General features: G+C 46.5%; 1 protein-coding gene across 2 annotated transcripts in view; it reads right to left on the bottom strand.

Annotated features, from left to right (window-relative positions):
• Nucleotides 1-20,719, bottom strand: part of Ctnna1 (catenin alpha 1) — a 115,626-nt gene that overhangs the window by 1,485 nt on the left and 93,422 nt on the right. For both annotated transcript variants that reach the window (XM_005065284.4, XM_040758092.1), the window contains 8 exons: nucleotides 12,544-12,636; nucleotides 10,064-10,220; nucleotides 7,325-7,525; nucleotides 6,950-7,101; nucleotides 2,853-2,963; nucleotides 1,691-1,872; nucleotides 1,492-1,597; nucleotides 215-349 (listed from right to left, as the gene is read on the bottom strand). In XM_005065284.4, coding sequence (XP_005065341.1) covers nucleotides 215-349; nucleotides 1,492-1,597; nucleotides 1,691-1,872; nucleotides 2,853-2,963; nucleotides 6,950-7,101; nucleotides 7,325-7,525; nucleotides 10,064-10,220; nucleotides 12,544-12,636 — 1,137 coding nt within the window. The remainder of the gene's footprint in view (nucleotides 1-214; nucleotides 350-1,491; nucleotides 1,598-1,690; nucleotides 1,873-2,852; nucleotides 2,964-6,949; nucleotides 7,102-7,324; nucleotides 7,526-10,063; nucleotides 10,221-12,543; nucleotides 12,637-20,719) is intronic.

Below are 20,719 nucleotides of genomic sequence, written 5' to 3'. Positions count from 1 at the left end.
TGCTCTCTCCAGCCAGAGAGGTTGCTACAACTCAGCTCTTTGTGGGCAGAAACTGAGAAAGCAGCCTGCACAGCTCTACTTGGTAGTTTCTGAGCAGACGAAAACACCCATTCCTAAAACCAGCTAGAGGAGGATGAGAGCAGGGCCATGCCGCTTCTGTGGGTCTGCAGGGGACAGAAGTCTACGTCAGCACATCCCCACGGGCGCCACTCACCCCAGAGACGACAAGCTCCCCGCCAAGGTTCTGCACTTCGGCCTTGACTTTACTGCAGATGTTGAGCTGGTGGCAGTAGAGCGCGATGCGCTGAAGGTAGGCCAGCAGGTCCTGCTTGCAGGCGGAGTCTGGGCACTGAGGGGACGAGAAGCTTAGTGGGGAGACGAGCCCGCCCCCAGGGCTGATTCCCAAACACCCTGTGGGCACTGGCACGCTCCCCCCTCCCGCAGGTGACAGGGGTGACGCCTTCTGTTCTCTGGGGCCCTGAGCCTTCCACTCTAACTCTGCCTGCCAGCCAGCTACTGCCTAGGTTTCCACCGAGGGGAGAAGCTCATGGTCCTAAGAGGTGAGAGAAAGGGCCTAGTCACACAGGAAAGTCATGTTAATTAACCATCCAGAGAAACAGTTCTGCCTAAGGTAAGGTCTGCTCAACAAGGGTGTGCAAGACCAGCCCCTGAGGACAGACACTTACTCTAGGCACCGATGACTACCAAAAGTTACAGTGCAGCTCCTGCCCAGACGGCACTGAAGCCCGGGGTTTAGATCTCAGAAGAGGAACGCTCTCTTCCATCAAGGTGTGGGATGTTAAGTGGGGCCTATACTCCATGCTGAAGGCCCTTTTTTCTAAGATGCTACCGAAGGACAGATTCAAGTCTGACTTCCACGATGGCTGTATGCACAACGGAGAAAAGAGTAGCTAACAGGTCACAGTGGTCCAGGACGGTGAGAACTCAATGGAGCTACTGATTTCAGACAGCAGAGACCGGGTGGGTCCACGAGGATTTTTACTGGGGAGTCAAGAATGACTGTCAAATGCTGGCTTGGGAAACGAGACACAGCTGTCACTCATCCTGCAGCCTGGGTAACTCAGAAAACCCACAATTCTGGCTTACACCGTGGCACCACAGCAATGTGCTGAGACAGAGAAGTCTGTCCCCAATGGGGTGTGTCAGCCTCTCCCAGGCCTCCATGTCCTACAGACCCTGCAGGAGGCTCCCACTTCCAGTGCTGGGGTGGGCAGGGTCTGCATCTGCCCAGAACTGGAGTTCTGAGGAGGGAGAGCTGAGAAGTAATAGCAGAGGCTGACTCAATGGTTTAGTGATGGCAAGTTTTCAGACAGACACACCCAACTCCTGAAACTTGTCAAAGAAACGGATCTGAGAAGTCTTTAGGAATATGCACTGGGATCAATCAATTAGGTTTTCAAAGATGGATGTGGCCCCTGAAAACGATCTCAGACAGCTACTCGGCAGTGCGCCGGTCAGACTGCCACTTACATGGTCTGCGATGGTCCGGCCAAGCTTATCCATCCTGGATCCCGCCTCAGCGATCTTCTTGGCAGCACTGATAACATCTGACGTGTTTTTGAGTGGTCCTTTGCCTCTGAAAAGAGAAGAGGATCCCTGTCTGTGAAGCCTTTGCTGGATAGGGTCCTGGGGAGGTGAGCTCTATCTCTGCCGGGGTGGCCTCTCTCACCGGGTGAAGTCGGTCATCTCCATCATGATCATGCACATCTGCTTGGCCAGCACGATGATGTCGTTGCCACTGTCGTCCCACTTGGACACCTCGGCGTCCAGTTTGCTCTTTTCTTCCTGGAAGCTGGCCACCTGTTCTGCAATCTTTGCCTTTTGCTCCTGAGGAAGCTGAGCCATGATCGCCTGCAATCACAAGCCAGACCACTCTTAGGGAGCTCTCAGTGCATTAGCCAGACGACATCCAAGAGCAAGCTACAGCATGGGTGGGGTAATGCTTTGACGGTCGCATTTTGCCTGAAGGGCTATTTTCTCATCTTTGTAGGCGTTTACTGCAGCTTAAATTCCTAACCCACTTTCCAGAGCGCGTCTGAATGTGGAGGGTAACAGCTCAGGAGGGTGACTTGGAGGCTTCCCAGTCACACCTGTGCTGAGCCGAGTGACTGACTCTTCCAAGTTTCACGCTTGCTGCTGTCTACGGCAACATGAAAGGAGAAAGGGAAGTGTGCATGGCGCCCTGGACAGACGTTTGCAAGTTTGAAAGGTCTGCCCGAAGTAGTGTGAGAAGCAGACAGAATCTGCTGAGGACGTAGCTACTTGACAAGCGCACCCTGGAGGCTGCCAATTCAAGGCCATAGCCTGGGTTCTATCCTCTTAGCTTTCCAAGTGCTCATGACCAGTAAGGCCTAGAGCAGGAACAGGTTCTCTGATAGATTTCCGTGGAGTGAGAAAATAGACTTCTTAGAACTGTATCTTGGCATCCTTCCAAAAGAAGAGATGCTATTGATTTAAGATTTAATGACTCCAACCCAGTGGTGCCGACTGGTTTTCTCAAATGTACTAATAGTGGGTTTTGTTTTAAGGTCCATGAATAATTAAGAGCTCATTCCCATGGTTATCAATGCAATGAGCAGAAGTTTTTCAAAATTCTTCTGAGCGGCTCAGGATACCATAAACTGGCAGCCCACTGGGTACCCAAGGCCCCAGGTTCTCACCCTGCTCCTAGCTGAGGAGGAAATTGGAGGAAGCCAGCAGGTGTCATGACTTAGAATGTCAGTCATACCACCAAAACCAGACAAGAAAAATACTGTTGAATATTCTAAAAGAGAAAAGAACAACCAGGGAGCCCCCAGAACGAGTTGGAGGACCCAGGGGAGCGTCCTCACCCGGGCACTTTGTCCAGCGATCAGCTGGTCGTCCTCTGTCTGGACACTCGTCCTACTTCTGACGTCAAAATCTTCGGTCTCAAAGTCAGAGTCATCCAGTTCCTCGGGAGTCTGCAGTCAGGACAAAAGACTGAGTCAGACAAGTTCTGTGCCTCCAGCCTCCCAAAGTGCATGAGTCTGTGTCGCCTCCACACCCTCTCTTTAGAGACAGCCCCTTCCCTCGGATGTAGAGTGCAGGCTGACCACTGAATCAAGGCTTGCTGTAACGAAGACCTCACTTCAGTACAGTTTCCCAAGGGAGGTGAAATCCACCCTTGGTCAAAGTCTTTACAGCCGGTATGTTTTATACAACACAGAGCGATCTCACACAAGTTCCACCTTATGACAAGAAAAGGACATAAATTAATACTGGGATTCTCTCTGGGTACCAAAGGCTATTCTGAGGAGTAAAACAAAGCCATCTATTATCCCCAAAGTCCCGTTTCCTTCTTATCAAAGGAGAGAGAGGGCAGCAGACTACGTTCAGTGCACACGAGAGGGCCTGGCTGCTTGTTCTCTGCTCTCTGCTCTAACTATCTGGTAAAGTTTGTATTTTGCACAACCCCAGCTCTCCTGATTGACACAGTTATCAGGAAAGACGACAGGCAGGACAGCTGGGGTTGGCTTTTGGCCAGACGACCAGCCTGTGACAGGAGGGCAGAGAGGCCTCCTCTCCACTGGGCCCCGAGCCAAGCCATGCCCAGGGCCTTGCTGTGAGGATCAAATGACAGAACGTGCAGAGAGCACTCAGTGACAGGAGCTTGTAATCTGACGGGGAAAGGTTGGCCTACCCCTAGAGACCTGACAACAGTGGGGGGCAAGGATCACAAGGTACCACAGAGCCACAACGATCCTGTCAGTGCGGCGCTCTGGAGTCGTGAGTCTCAGAGGGTTTCCAGAGCAGCACCCGACACTGCTCCCTCGCCGGTCACAGCCTGTCTGGGTCCTAAGAACTGTTCTCGCCAAGAAGAGCTGAGTTCTTTTCTTTTGTTCACTCACCTATTCTAACCGGGAACACCAGGAGTGATGGGCAAAAACTGAGTCAAGCACATGTCTTACTGCAGAGCTGTGAGCAGCGAGAGCCATCAGCTGATGGGAACAGGGACAGACGGGTCTGGGGAGGCAGTGCAGGGAGCACGTGCGGGCGGGGCTGAGGAAGTGGCGAGTAACAGAAGAGTGATTTGGCTCACTGGCTGGATCCCAGCTCAGGTGACTGAGCCAAGGGAGGAGCAGCAGGAGAGGACAGACACGTGCTGTGGACCTTAGAGTATGGAACAGAAGATAACACGCTTTGACTGTGGCTTCGGGAGCTGACTTGGATGCACTGGGCTAAGGGACCTCCCAGCAGAGGGGTGGGTCTAGGTAAGAGATGCCAGGCCTCGGACCAGGGTGGAAACCCATTCATATTCCTGAGAGGGAGGATGAAGCCAACCAGACTTGCTGTTTGATCCACGGTGTGGATCCGCACAAACTGAGGAGCTAACTACTGAGTAATCTGGTTCAGAGGCCGGGGCTCACTCTTGGGCCCAGTAACTGAAAAAAGTTGTACATTGGCTACATAAGTATAAAAATGAGCAAAACCAGCCTCTAAAGAAAGCATATTTTTGCAAAAAATGGGCAGAGAGACCAGGGCTTCCCTGACAAGGAGACTGAGAGGTATGTCGTCCCCGACCCCTCAGAGAGGAACACAGTCATACATAGAGAGGACTCAGAGACAGTGAGACGTCTAATGGATGCTGTCGCCGTCCGTACCCAGGGCAGGGCAACCTTAGAGGGAAGCAGTAGCCGCAGGCACAGCAGCAGGGACAGACACTCCAGCTGCCTGGGATCGCCAACGGGACGTAAGATGAGGCACAGGGCTGGAGGTTCAGGCGTGGGAAGGTCAAAGAGGAATGAAACAGTTACAGGTTCTAGGACCCTCACAGGGCCCCACCTCAGAAACACCCGCCAGAATGGCTGTGTTGAGCTGAGTAGTGATCAGCAGGAAAATGAGAGATCCTAGAGACAGACTCAACTAAGACCTGGGCTGGTAAGACGGCTCAGTGGGTAGAGGCACCCGCTGCCAGGCTTCATAAACTGAGTTTGATTCCTGGGACCAACTTGGTAGGAGGAGAGGACTGACTTCCACAAATTGTCCCATGGTCTCCACACATGCACAACCCCCCAAAAACCCTGAAGAGTGAGTGAAAAGTAACAGGGGACCAATCAGAGTAAATCCAACACTGGTGTGTGTGTGCACACACCAAGGACAGACCCCTGGCTTAGGTAATGGATACTTGTTTTCTCACTGCAACTCGTTTCTAGTCAAGATGGCCGTTGAGTGAAAGGCAGCGACGGGGTCAGTGAGCAGAACGCTGTACACAAACTAAAACCACAGCGCAGGTGCCAAAGCTCTGCTTCTGCTGCTTCCGGGCAACCTTTCTTCTACACTACAGGGTATCTTTCCCGAGTCTGAAGTCTACACACACCTAGAGGTCCAGAAGGAGACAAAGACTGCCCTTCTTCATCTCAGCACAGAACTAAATACAGTAAGCAGCCGCCAACACAGCCATTACTTTTTAAACAATTATTGTATGTGTATGGGAGTCGTCTTCATGCATGTAAGGCGTACCTGAAGGCCAGAAGAGAGCATGGGATTCCCTGAGACTGTTTCAGATGGTTCTGAGGCACCACTTGGGTGTCCAGACTCTCAGAGTACCAGTGCTTTTAACCCTGAACCACCATCGCTCCAGCTCCCCAGGAAAGAGAAGAAAAGGATGTATCAGACAGACAAAGGAAATATTTTGGAGGAGGCACCTAAGCTGCCTGCCTGCTCTCAGGATGAACGTTCCCAGTACCCAGAATGCTTCTTCAAAATGGTGTTCTAAGCCTGAGTCACCTCCTAGGGAACACTACATAGCTTCAGGCCACACGAGCAGAACTGTGTTCCTCCGTGGAGTGTATGTAGCCTTGGGACCCATTAGTACATATTATAGCCACGGGCTGCCATGGTTAACTCAGACCAGCCTCTAAAGGAGACAGATTCTTCTGCCTTAACTTTACAAAGTATTTGTTAAGTGGCATTTTAATCTATTTGGTACATGCAGAACTCAGGACAACCTGCAGGAGTGGGTCCTGAGGATCCATCGGGCCACACGGTTTGGTGGCAGACACCTTCAGCCACTAACTCACAGACTGAAGCCTCTGCTGCCTTGCAGCCCCACCCACAACCCCTCCTCTTCCCGGTGTGCTCGGGGCTGATGGGCGGCTGCCCTGCTTCACCCAGAGAATGGTGGTCTTGCCTAAAAGTTTCCATACTGCATACAAGATGGATGCAACATGTTCCCGACTGGCACTGCGGTTAACTTCTGCAGGCCAGGAAGAGGGGTAGGAAAGCAGGACAGGCTTCCTGTGTAGTCAAACCTTGAGGTGAGACTAGACAACCATGCAGGCACTGATGACAGCTGACTGAACCGCCCAGCAGTGCGGCAGGGGGCCATGCACTCCAAATGCTCTTCAGAGCAACATGCAAGAGATCCCACAGCGACGGAAAAGGCAGTTTGGGAGACAGGCCCTAGACACGTTGATGGAGGAAGCTGCAGTTTCAGAGGCCCATCCCAGGTCATGGGACCTTCCCTTTTCCAAGATGTTGACAAAGACTCAGAGGGAGCACTTCCACTTGGCCACGAGCCGTGGAGCACCCTCAGGGGCTTCCACTCCCTATCCTGAAGAGAGAGTCCAACCTCCTGCCTGGGTTCCCCTTCAAGGAGAGGAGCAGAAGTACAGGAACTTTACCTACCTTAAGAAAAAGCTGCTTCTCTGAAATTTGAGACTATTTCCTGTAGTTTCCCTGTAACTCAAGCTATGTTTACTGAACTAATTTCCTAAGTTAATTCATTAAGCCCACCGTATGCTCCATTTCTTTTTCACTCCATTTTTGGGTTCCATCTCATTTTACCAGGATCTGTGGTTTTTACTATGCGGCCACTGGATCCGCTGAGCTTCAAGAATGACACACTGGTCAAGTTCTCAAAGGATAAGAAAGAAGCTGTTGAAATGTCTAGAATGTGGTTATTCACCCTTATCATCAGCACTGCTTTCCTGATGTCCCGGATGCCATCGTAGACCAGTCGGGAGGCATCGATAAACTCATTCTCGTCCATCGGCTGGGCTGGGTCTGAGCTGAGGGCTTCCACAGCTGCTTCCACCTGCTCAGTGAACCGAGGCATGACTATGGAGACAAGAGGCAGGCAGGTCACGCCGAGCAGACAGCACTCTACCAACCCTTTCCTGAGTCCCTGACACACAAAGGAAAATGTGTTCATGAGCTGACTAATAACCAACATCTCACCAGTAAGACGAGACACCCAGTGTGTGTAAAACCAGAGCTGAGGTCTGTGCAAGCCATAAGGTGGGAACCAGGGAGAGCACTAGGACAGGGACAGTCCTCAGACCTGTGTTGGAGAGGAGCTTGGTGGCTTCCAGAACCTTCTCTGTGTAAACTCCTGGTTCATAGTTGTCCATCTCTGAGGTGACTACATGGATGACTCGAGCTGCCCGGCCTCGGATGGCGCCAGCAGTGCGGTCTAGACCATCCACGTCTTTCTCTTGGAGAGCAATGACACACTTGTTCACATCCTCCAAAATGTGATTCTCTGAGGAACAAGCAAAAGCTGGATGAAGGACCGGTCTTCTACTAGAGGTGACACAGCAGCATGGCATGTTCTACGCACAGAGGACAGGCTTGGTGCCAACCACACACACCAAGAGTTTTGTATACAAAGCTGGGCACAGGCACACATTGGCATGTTGGCATTCGGGAGGGTGGAGCTAGAATCCAGAGTTTGAACCAACTTCTGCAACTTGTCTTCTGTCCTCCAAAAACACCCATGACCCACCTAAGTAATGTAATAAAAACAAGCACACCACCTTTGTTGACTGTCATTGAACAAATATCACAGTCTAACTCAGAAGGACAGTTCAATATCAGCCTGTACCCATCCAGTGTTTCCTCTCCTTCCAGGAGATGCCAATAACACTTAGGAGGCAGCAACACTGAGATCAGAGGGCACGGAAAAGCGGGTTTAACCCTCCAGGGCACTGAGAGACTACATCTGAAAGGAAGCTTCTACTAGGGACACAGCTAGATTTAAATACCCCAAACCATCTCCTTACAAAGCCTGGTGCTGTTTTCAGAAACCCCAGACCAAGCACTTGCAGTCTCGTCTGCCATAGCCAAGGGGCCTGGGCTCAGAGGAGCAAGCTGCACACAGGGCCCGTGCAGCAGAGGCAGACAGGCAAACACCAGTACACACGGGGGACACACGGCAGCTCTCGGAGGCTATGTCAGTTAAAGACGGGGTACCCTGCCAACAGCTGTGTGCACGTGGAGAGAGCCTCCTGCAGACGAGCTGGAGCAAAGGTCGCAAACTCAGTCTGTTTTAAGAAGTACACTGGGAACCGTGTGTGCGCGATGGCACGGACCATTCAGGCTTCAAAAGCTTAGAACAGAACAACAGGCGAAGGCACCGGGAGAAGACAGCCAGAATTCAGATGCTCTGAACTTCAAGAGAAGAATTCTGTGCCTGCATTTGCTAAGTGGAAACCAGCTCAATTCCTCTGCAGTAAGCCAGCCCTCTCTCACACTCTGGTTTACATAAAAGTCGAACCCATTAACCAGATAAAAGTGAATCTGCTGAAGAATTTGATTTCTCTCTACTGGTCTTGTGTTTTATATTAAATAACATTAAAAAAAAAAGAAATCCTGTCTGGATCCCACTAAATATTGCTACTGAATTCCTTTTGTTGTCTGACTTGAAGACTTATATGAGGAACATCTGATTCTATTATATTTTACTTTACTGTAAAAAAAAAAAAGAATGAAAATTCCTGGAGACTAAGCCTGGTAAAATATCCAACTGAATTTCAAAAACTGTAGGAATGTAGTATTTATCCAGAGGGTGCTTTGCATTTAGTTTTCCAAATTTGTTGTTTGCTTAAAAATGTGCTATGAAGGTGGAATGTTTTTCCCTAAACCCATGAAAAAGAATAATTCCATACTTCACTGGGAAAAACAACAGAAGGCCAAGATTTCCCAAAAAGGCCATTGCTGCATTTTTGGCACCTGTAACAATGTGCTCGCAAATGAATTTTTCTGTCTTAAAGTGGTAGCATCTGCAGTTTGGCAGTCCTGCAGCAACATGGCTTACCCCGTCTTCCTGCAGTTACCAGACAGCCTACACCCAAGGTAAAAGAAAGCTCCCATCTCAAGACAGGAAGACATTGGTATGCAGAACACAACGTCGCCCTCATATAGGTCACTGCTGGAGGACTGTTGTGCATGCACTTAAGTTCTGCTTCTCTTCAAGCCCCATTGCCACTCACATCCTACATTCCTGCCTGGGGTTCCCTGGGGTGACAGGTAGTTTCAGCTCTGTAAGAACCCAGCCACTAAATCTGCCCCAGTCACTAGCCTCAGGGAGCCCGGCATTGCCAGGGAGAAGACACAGCCAGGGGAGCAGAGGCCCTGTTAAGTAGAGAATGCATGTAGTGTTACCCAACCCTAAGGAGATAGGATTGAAATTTATTTCTGTGAGATGAACACTAAATTGCATTTGACAGACATGTTCTATATGAATGCAATTTACTATGTCATTACCAGTTTGTGTTTATATAATGAAATCAACTGTTTTGTGAGGTGAATTACTCAGATTTATTTTTTCCAAGTTCATAATTAAATGGCACTTAAATATTTCCTCTCTGTTTTCTCTCTGTGCACCAAGCAGACACAGTCTTGGGGGAAGTAGTCAGTTAAACTCTGATCACTTCTGGTAGACAGGAGCTTTCCAAAATGGGAAAGAGGGTTCTCTACAATCAACTCCCGAGTTTCACAGGCTCGTTATAAGTAACCAGCAACACCAGGACATAGGTCTAAGGTCAAGTATCGAGAGGGATGGATGGTCATATGCTACACAGGTCACAGTCTACACCGGCACTGAAAACATTTGCTAGCCCGGGAACTGACTCTTCCAGGGTGGACAGAGGTCACACCATGAAGAAAACAGCTCCAGTTCCAACTCCCCCTGTAATTCATAAAACTGGAAACCAGCATGTTACTGACAGCTTACTCGCCTAGCTTTGGAGGTGCTTTGTCTGTGGTGTGACACATGCCACTCTAGGAACCAGCTCATTACCTGAGACAGCCAGGAAGTCGTCAATGGAAGTGATGTCGTCAACAGCGTCTGTGAGAACACGGACTTGCTTTTCCCATTGCTCTTTAAAAAGATCCATGTTCTCTTGGGCCAGTTTACTCTGCGGCTTTGCTGCTAAGGCCAATGCGGCATTGATGACCTGCAGAAGACATTAATGCACGTTACTCACGCTATCCCCAGGCCACTTAAATCAGATGGGGTGGTCAGCAGAGCAGGAAACAACACCATTGCTCCACCACAACTGGTACAAAGAGGAATACTGAACAACTAGCCTCAGACGTTAACACCAAAGCAGGAAGTTTGAATCCAAACAATAGACAACTCTAAAACAAATGAATGCTCCCTCTAATTTCCCTAATCTATGAAGACAATTCTATAATTTTGCCATTAAATTTTAGACCTTTTTTTTTTTACAGGGATCTGAATTCCAGCCTCAGTGTGCACAACTTATAATTCACACAGTTTATCGATTTAAAGCATAAAATTCAATGACACTATAGTCACAATGATACCACATTCGGTTTTACCATTTTTTTCAACTTCAAAAGGAAGGTTCAAATGTATCAGCGAGCACTCCCCATTTCCTCTTCTGTCTTTATCCCCATCTTCTAGTAACTACTGAGTTACCACCACACCCCCAAAAGTGCAAGGATGAACTAAACCACCTAGTATCAGGCCATTAAGTACAATGCTACCCATGTTCATCTTTCACAGATGTCCTCAACTAAGCTAAGGGAGCACTCTTTGAACATGAACTAGAGAGACTAGAGGTACTTTTCTTTTATAACTGCCAATAGTGTCTTAACGTGGGGGCTGAGAGAGAAACTTGGGTCTTTTGCAAGTACAGTCCATGCTCTTAACTGCTCAGTCATCTCTCGGCCCACTCCCCCTCCATTGTTTTCTGCTGTCTGCAAACTCATTTTCATATTATCCATTTTTCATAGCATCAGTGAATGTGACAGGATATGAAGAGTTAGTAAATACATGAAAACAATCTTACCACCCTTAGCCATCAGGGGAATGCCAATGGGGGTCTCTTGCTACTTATCTAGATGCCTAGAATTTGCTTGAGAGATAAATCGCCCACATTATCCAGTTTGTATTTGCCAGTATGGGAGTTGCCCAGCTCTGCATGTGTAAAACCTCAGACTTGAGGTCCATCTGAGAGAAACGAGGCTCTGGGCAGTGGTTCACGCTGTGACACAGGCCAGGCGCAGGCTCACACACTCCAGCACTCTCATTAGGATCGACTAGACTCTCCCGGTATTTTTTCCTACGCTTTAAGATCATTTATATAAATACTCTCGGTAGGTGTGATCAGCGTATGTTACCATCTGTTTCTGAAGATATGTGGAAGCATTGTCGCTTTTCAAGCATTTTAAAATGAAACAGAGAACCAAAGATGACAAACTCAAGGGGACAAAGTCTCATCTTTAGAATCTACTCTAAATTTATTTCATATAATTTGGTCATCCTGGAAGTAGATTAAATTTTTTCACAGCCGTCAGTCACTGGGAACTCTTATGAGTGTATAGAGCTGGGGGCATGTTCATCAGATGGTGGGGTTTGTATCTGGCCCATCACAAAAGTCTCGAGTGCTCTCTCACGTGAGAAAGCCAGAGTGACAGTGACACGGCGCTTTTAAGGCTGTAGACTTTACACAGAAGCCTCCTCCCCGCAACCGCTGGAGCGTTACCGCAGTCCCTCTGCATGCCCCCCTTGTGTATGGCAGGACATGCAGAGAGGGTAACTTAAGTCCGAGGCTGTACTGTGAGCATTCTCTGTCCGGGAAGGCAGAAGTTAACCTCTTTCATCAAAACACTTACCTCAGAGCTTAGGAATCTCAGGAGTGGCAGGGAGCACTCCCTTGCAGACCACAAGTAACACCAAACACTCAGAAAGCATTAACGGGGCCAGTGAGAGGGCTCAGCAGGTAACGGTGCTTGCTGACAAGCCTGGTGACCTGTGACCCATATAGCAGTAGAAGAGATACAAGTCTCACAAGCTGCCCTCTGTCCTCACACCACGAGTACACGCAACATGTGCACACACACATGAGTAAATTAAATAAGTGAAAAATAGAAAAAAGCATTAGTTGTATGTTCTTTATAGCAATATGCTCAACCCAGCACAATGACACGTGTGTGGAGAACAGAGGAATTGTGGAAGTCTGTTCTTTCTTAACCATCATGTAGGTACTGGGGATGAAACCAAGGTCATCAGACTTGGCAGAACTAAGCCATCTTGATGATCCCTCCTTTGCGTTTTAAATGAAAGGCAAAGAGAAAATGATGCTTAAAGTTTTCCAAGCTACGTGGGTTATCTGTATTAGAAAGTCCTGGAGGGAGGGAGGGAGGGACGGAGGGAGCAGGCAGAGGATAAAAAGCAAGTCTGACAATAAATTCACATCCCTGTACTAAAACCCATGCTGGAGATGCTGTAAACTGCTGGCTCTACTTTACCTGAGGACAGAGAGCCTCTAGCTGGCTTGCAGACATTCGGACGAGCTTCACACCTTCTTCATTGTTGGAGATCGAGCAGGCCAAGTTGGCAACCTGCAGGAGGAAGAGCGTAAAGACGTCTATACACATTTGTCTCTTTGACTGGGAACAGACTGACATCTACCCTAACCCCGCCTCCCCAGAACAGAGAGATAGCAGAAGCACCAGGGAGCTTCACCTCTCAGACTGACTATCAGTTTATTCGGGTACACGTTTAACTTAAGACTTCAGTGGACATTGTAGGCTGGTATCGGGAGAAACAGCGGTGGCTTTGAAGAGGTCCAATCGGCCTCAGCAGTCTAAAGGCTGCCTGGTACGGACACGTAAGAAAAGGCAAGGAACACCAAGGAAGGATCCACAAATCAAAATTTTGAAACCATTCTCGAAAGGAAGAAATTAAAACTCCAAATTGCTGTTCTCACTGTTGTACATAGAAATGTAAATTAAGTTTTATTTGATGAAGGAGATTTTTAAAACACTGCAAAGGTAATATTAAGATGGCTCCAATGAAACCGGGCATATTGACACACGCCTTTAATCCCAGCACTTGGAGGTAGAGGCAGGTGCATCTCTGTGAGTTCAAGGCCAGCCAGAGAGAGTTCCAGGACAGCCAGAATTATATGGTGAGACTCCACTTGAAAACAAACAAACAAACAAAAGACGACCCAACGCCTCTCATAAAAGGGAGAGCAAACAATGATGACACCCACAGACATGGACACAAGCCTCCGTCAGCTGAGTCCTTAGAGGACACGGATGCTGGGCTTTCTTGTCTGGCTGGCAGTGTTTACTTTAATGGAAATCTTTCCCTTCTCTCCCAACAGTCTGCATGGCACAGCTGACATAACCAGGAATGATTTTTACAGGCTGGGTCACAGTTTAGCTTCCGAGTACTCTGACTACAAGGAAGAAGAAGGCTGCTCTTATGACCCTGGGGCAGTTACAATGCCTTGCCAATTTCATTAGCAATGCCAGGCCTACTACATACTCAATGCTGAGACACAGCCTCCCCTCAGGTATAAACTGAGTATGAATGATAAAGGCATACGCAGGGGAGCATCAAAGTTAATGTCAGAGGAAACAAGGGATAGCGATAGCCCTGATTTCACAGAGAAAAATTTATTATAGTTAAGACTACCAAAATCCTACTATACCTATTAATAACAAGGAAAAACAGAAGTAACATGCAATTTCAAAATAAAAATTAGAAAGTGACCTCTGATAGTCCCAGAACCTTTAAAAATTACATCAAGAATAACATTGTAGATCCTAGAAGCTTACAATTCTACCTACTGTCATCAACTTAACCTGAGCAGACATATTTCTCTACAAGATCACAATCTATAAATGATTTGTTTAAACTCACTGCAAATTATTAGAACATGTTTTTAAAAATTAAGATTTAGGACTAAAAATTATTTTACGCCATGGTAAATTCCCATAATCGCAGTGTATAGGAGGCCAAGACAGAAGAATTACAGGGTTGAGACCAATCTGGGCTATACCATAAGACGCTATTTCAAACCAAACCAAGCAACCATACAAGCAAAGAAAAAACTAACCAAGAGAGGGGCATTCTAGAAAACAAATAAAAACCTTGATGCTTACCACAAAGTTCCCTCTCTAAGTGACTCTCAGACAGACAGACCATCAGTAACTGGGATTAAGCTTTCTATCCTCAAATCACTAACAATTTTATTTCAATTTATATCATGTCAACTTTGTGAATCTTATAACTCACAAATATTTTCAAAATTAAGAAGTAAAGGATTATATTCTTGACTACAAGTCAGATACAAAATAGTGAAGGGTAAGGCTAAATGTCTAATTTGTAAGTCATTTGTTTCCTGACACAAATCTTAAAACAAAGGCTACGGACGATTTATCTTTTGTTTTAAACACATTATTCTAAAACGTTTCTAACATGCTGTCAGAGCAGTAAGATCTACAAGAGGACTGTTTGTTTTAGAAGGTCTGGGAAGGGAAAGTGACGCCTGTCACGGAGTCTTTTCTGGATGAGTAAGCCTCAATACCCCCTCCAGGAACAGGACTGCTCACTTCTCATGACGACAAATGTACAAGCGTACATTTGGAGTGTCATCAGAGTTCTCTGAGAAGCTAGCCTCATATACTAGTGCTAGACCTGGGTACCTTGAAAGGGAGTTACCCAAGAAAATCTGCACCTTTAGATTTGGAACAGCAGTCAATACAACTTTAAAAAAAAAATTAGTCTGTCAGGGAGATAGCGCAACCTAACAGTTAAGAATAGCACTGTTCTTCCAGAAGACTCAGTTTGAGTCCCAGCACCTACATGGTGACGCACAATGGTGAAATTCTAGTTCCAGAGGATCTGACACCCTCTTCTGGCCTCCACAGGCACCAAGCATGCATGCACATGGAACACAGACATACATGCAGGCAAAAACCATTCCCATTAAATAATAAAATCACCGTGAAGTGTTTAGCTTGGCAGGCACAGTAATACATACTCTGTAACCCCATCAGCAGGGGAGCTAAGGGATCACGAGTTCCAGGTCAGTCCAGGCTACAAAGAACCTGTCTCAAATCACTGGGCCTAAAGTCGAAGGCTTTAATCCCACCTAGGCAGGAAGATAAATTAAAAACTAGCTTGAACAAATTAGTAAGACCCTGTTTTTCAAACCTTTAAAAAGTAAAAGCAAAGTGTGTGTTTTAGGGGTGAGGGATGGCTCTGTGGTAGAATGTTTACCTAGGAAGTGTGAGGTCCTGGGTCCAATCCCTAGAATAGTCGTGGTTTGTATCGGGGAAATCTCAACAGAATTTGAAGTCTGAACTAAGAAAACACAAACATGAAACATAGGAGCATTTACCCCCCCTCAAGAAAGCCCGAGGCAGGTCTACTAATAAATAACAAGTAGGTGGCATCAAAACAAAAGAAGAAAACACAAAACACAACCGAAAACGAAGAGATAAGAACAGAGAAGCAGGGATGGATGAGCAGGACCAAGAAACAGAACGGAAAACTATCGGCACAAACGAACCCACCAATCAGTAATGGTAATAAATGCTCCCCGTGTTCTCGAGCCCTTCATATGAAGGCAGGTACATCACAGGTGGCTGGGTAACAAATGACCTTGCCTTGTCCTGACTTTACTTGATCCTAGCTTTCCACATAGAACTTTATCATACACATTTTTGTTCAAAATAAGCCATGCTAATGTAATTTTAGGAAGAATCAGAGTATAAATAAACATCACTAGTAACAAATACACAACAGAATTTATAATAGTGAATTTACTTAAATGATACTATTTCCTATTTCTAGTCTACCTAATTGCTTAATTTACTGACAAATCTAGCAATGCTGCCTCACTAAACATGGGGTATCATTAGTTCCATTTCCCAATGAGAAAATTTGGCTGGCCTGGAACTTACTATGTAGGCTGAGCCAGCCTGAAACAGAGATCTGCCTGCCTCTGCCTCCAAGTACTGGGATGAAAGGCCAGAACAACCATGCCTGCAGGTCTATAATCTACTTACCAATTGTTAAAAATGGTGTGCTGTGTGCACTGTAGCACGTGCAATGGTCATAACAGAAGTGAGGTAACCAAGTTACCTCACGTTATGGTATCATTTGCCTTAGCAATCATCCAACCAACCCACCATGGTATCTATTTTGTATATAACAACAAACAACGGAATAATATAATTAGGTTTGAATCTCTCTAATATACTGTTTTCTTTTTTGTGCTTCAAAATCTCAACCCCAGATTTTAAAACTGAAATTACAAAAGTTCTATTTAAAACACTAGTTTCCTACAAATATACCTCATCTAAAGTGACACTTTCACTCCCAAGCCACCAGGCAATTATCTATATGCTTCCAGAAACTTGTACTTTTTTAACAAGCAAAGTTGGATGGCAGGGAGGTTGTGTCTAAGAACACTGGCAAAGACAAGCGTAGGCATGCCCTGACTAGTGCCCTGGACTCTACAATTCAGTAATCACACAACAGCCGCTTCAGCATAAAGATACCTGTCTACTTGATGACCAGAGGACAGCTTTAAGGAGCTGGTCCTCACCTTCCAGTGTGGTCTCTAGACACGGAACTCAGTCAGTCAGACTTGCAAGGCAGAGGCAAGCACTTTGTCTGTTGTGCTGATTAGTTTCATGTTAACTTGGCAAACGTTAATCTTTTTGGAAGGAGAATCCTTAATTGAGAAGATGGCCCTACAAAGATTGGCCTTATGGTGTCATCTTCTTGACTGATGACAGATTTGAGAAGTCCACCATGGGAGACGACACCAGGGCTAGCGCCAGGAAGCAGGGCTCCTCGGCTCCGGCCCTGACTCCCCTCAGCAGTGGGCCGTGGTGAAAACGGTAAGCTAACTCCCCAAGTTGTTACTTGGCCATGGTGTTTTTATCACAGCAACAGAAACCCTAAGACACCACCATGTAGATCTGGGGCACATTTCTTTAAAAACCTAACAAATAAGGATACACACCTCAGGAATAGGTGTGATGTGCTGTAGCCAAGAAAGAATTCATGGAGAGTCAAAGCAGAGCGAAGAGTTTAAACTTTAAACTTAAGTCAAAATGCTTGTGAAGCATGCCAGTGCTGCTCAACAGAAAGGAGCAGGGCCATCACCTCTAAGGCAACACTGTTGGGTGATGTCCCAATCACCGGCTGCATTTTGCAAAGCGGTTACTGTCTATCACTCTTGCAATTTGTTTCTCATCTTCTAGACTGGCTTTTAATGACAGGAAAACTGGACAGGATGGTAGGGAACCCGGTCTAGGTAGAATACAGGATGCATACATCCACAGGGAAACTGCTAAGACAGACTATGCCTTTATATAATTATCTCATGCTCAGTACTGAAAGGGACATGAGGGGAACAGTGTAGACCTGTCTATCTAGATGTCTTAGCAAGATAAAAACAAAAGGATTGTTAATTGGCGGAAACATCAATTATACATAAGACTTGTTCAATCAGGAGATTTCCAGTGGCAAGTTCTATCTTATGCTATATCTTCGACAACATTTAAAAATAGATTAGATGAAAGGAGAAAATACACAAACACACACATACAAAATGGAAGAGACAGAGGAAATGACACACATTTGGAAAGTTGATAATGAAAAGAACAGCAGCAGCAGCAACAATTCTAACAAGAGATTAGACCAGATCTAAGTCTACACTGACTGAGTGTCAAAACTAGACAGAGCCAAATGCCCACCCGCACCTACCCTGACAGAAATGGACCTGATGTGGCCAAGGAGCAGTCGCCCCGTAGGGAAAACCCGGGAGCTCTAACTGACTGTGAGCTAAATGGGAATTTCAGCAGAGTCACTGCTCACAAGGCCAAAATCCTCCTGTGACACAGCGCTAAGTCAATCTCCGGAGCGATGAAGGCATTGGTTGCTGCTCCTGGAGCAGGTGTTCACTGAGAGCCTCGCTTGAATGGAGGGCACTCAGGGAAGAGCTCTGATAAAGAGAGCTCCCCAAAGCCTGGAAACCATCTAGCACAGTCCAGCAGAGAGACAGGTGAAACTTTTAGTAACAACATTAAAAAACTAAAAAGGTGATGTACATTTAATCTAAAAAAAAAAAGAGCGGTTATCATTTGAACACATAATAAATGCAATGAACTATTTTTTTTTCAGACTATGTATTTTATACTGAACATACTCAACTCCCAGATGTTGGACAGCAGGAAGGCAGACAGGGAGGTTTTGGAGTAGATGACAGCTGCTCTCTCCCAACCGTCAGAGGGAAAACTCCACAAGTGTCGTACCCTGTCTATGACTGAAGGAGCCCCAGAAGGCCTACATGATTTTCAGACTGAGGACGGGGCGGGCGTGGGGAAGCAGAGACAACACAGTTTCACTATGTGTCCCCACAGAACAGGACGACCTTCAGTTCCTAGACTCTGTCTCCCACACGCTCAGCATATGTGATACTTTAAAAAAAGCTACACAGAAAGGGACTTGTACAGCTGAATAAAAACCTATGATTCTTATGAGAAGTGAACACTGAATATTCCACTTGATCCACTTGTAAAGGGAGAAACTCCAAAGAAAAACAAAGCTCAAAGCCAATGGTACCAGGGCAGAGAAATGGAAAGAGAACAGGTGAGGACCCTAAAACGGACCCAGAGAGAAACAAACTCAGCAGCTGTGACCTCCTCCGTGGTCCTTACACGTAGCCGGCGAGGCAGAGTGTGTACTCAAGACAGGAACTGAAAGTCATGGGTGTGGCTTCCTTCATAGGACACTCAAGTACACAGTGCTGTGTACTATATAGTTATGTGGTCTGATTTTTGATCCGTAGAATCCAAATATTCCTCAACTTTCTGTAATCTACGTAAGTGAGTAGAAACCCCAGTTACCCACACCAGACCTGATGGTTCACACTACTGAGATGGCCTGGGACAGGGAATCAACCATCTGATTAAATAATTGGAACCTCTCAGGCCAGCGTGACCTGGGGAAGAGTGAGGCCATCAATCAGGCATGTATAAGGAAACTGGAACAAAGTTCATAGAGACTCATGGGAGCTCTTAGGTCGGTAAGTCTACCAATGTCACAGGAGGGCAGGGTGCCCCCATCCCATCTGTATGGGGACAAAAAATTTCCCCAAGCTCCAACCTATGTCTGTCTGTCTGTCTCTGTCTGCCTCTCTCTCTCTCTTAGAATTATTTATTTATTATGAATACAACATTCTGCCTGCATGTATCCCTGCACGCCAGAAGAGGGCACCAGATCTCATTATGGATGTTTGTGAGCCACCATGTGGTTGTTGGGAATTGAACTCAGGACCTCTGGAAGAGCAGTCAGTGCTCTTAACCTCTGAGCCATCTCTCCAGCCCCCAACCTATGTCTCTCTTAATTTGGCTAGCCCTGACTAAAAGTTTTGCCTTTCAAATAAATGTATGTGTCATTCTAGCAAATTATCAAACTAGAAATAGGTTATGAAAATGCCTAGCATTTGAGGCAAGCTGGTCAGGGTGCTAATATCTTGGAGCCCTAGGCTGGCATTTGAACTGTGGATCTTTTGGGGGCTTATGACTTTACCCTGTAGGTTCACACTAATCCCTGGCAGTCAATGTCAGAAATCTGTTGCGGTGTTTCAGAAAGATCACTCCTTCCAAGCATACCCGTAAATATTCTTAGTGGCTGTAAAACCTGATCTTTTCCTTTCCAGTTATATGCTTATACCACATGGTGTATATATTTTATACACTATTCTTATCTCTGCTGAACCAACAAGGAAAAGTAGGCCCTCACATTAAAGTTGGCCTGTAGACATTTACTTCAGCTATAAGGCAACTAATGAAAAGACATGAAATCAGGGGATTAATAAAACACCGAAGCATTGTACCTTTGCTTTAAAAAAAAAGTCTCTGATTAGTTCAAGGTGTGTTATTATAATACAAAGGTTGCAGGGGAGGAGAAGTCTTGTCATGGAAAAAAAAGTTCTGCCTTGAGTCAGGAATTTGAGGCTTCTAATACCTTAAAATTTAATTTCCTTTTCATGGACACAGTAATTATATATCTTACTGCCTCAATTACCATAAATATAACCATAGCTGTTTGCAGAATGGCACTACATAGCCTGGGTTATGCCTCCAGTAATGAAAACCCTGTGTCATTTAATTCACAGGTAAGAGTAGAAGGCAGAGGTCACGCGGAGGGAAAAGAGTGGGAGGGGCTAGAACTGAGCTGGGATGAGGAGCTTCTCCCTCTAACCTCCAAAGACCACGTTCAGAGCGAAATGAAATGTTTAAGCCTGGAAAAAAATTCCCAAAAGCTCTCACATCCAGCGAGTGGCTGATCCCTATTTTCCTTGTCTCCCAGCAGCTTCGTTTTGTTGTTTCAAGGCAGGGTCATACTGTGTACCGCTAGGTGTCCTGGAACTCGCTCTGTAGACCAGGCTGGCCTTGAACTCACAGAGATCCGCCTGCCCCTGCCCCAAGTGTGCCCAGCCCGTTTATGTTTTCCAATGGTTGGCCCTGGGCAGCAAGCGCAGTGAGCTTCACTACAGTAAGTCAGCTGGGAGAAGCTCTTGGGTCCCACACGAAGACTGTGGAGGGTACACAGTGCCATAGGTGCTTGTCAAACACCGACTGTGTTTCGCTGGCGGGAGAGCCTGAG

This window comes from Mesocricetus auratus, unplaced genomic scaffold (assembly GCF_017639785.1).
Source record: "Mesocricetus auratus isolate SY011 unplaced genomic scaffold, BCM_Maur_2.0 Super-Scaffold_100015, whole genome shotgun sequence".
Classification (NCBI taxonomy): domain Eukaryota; kingdom Metazoa; phylum Chordata; class Mammalia; order Rodentia; family Cricetidae; genus Mesocricetus; species Mesocricetus auratus.
Note: the sequence above shows the minus strand (reverse complement) of the source record. Positions and strands in the feature narration are given on the sequence as shown.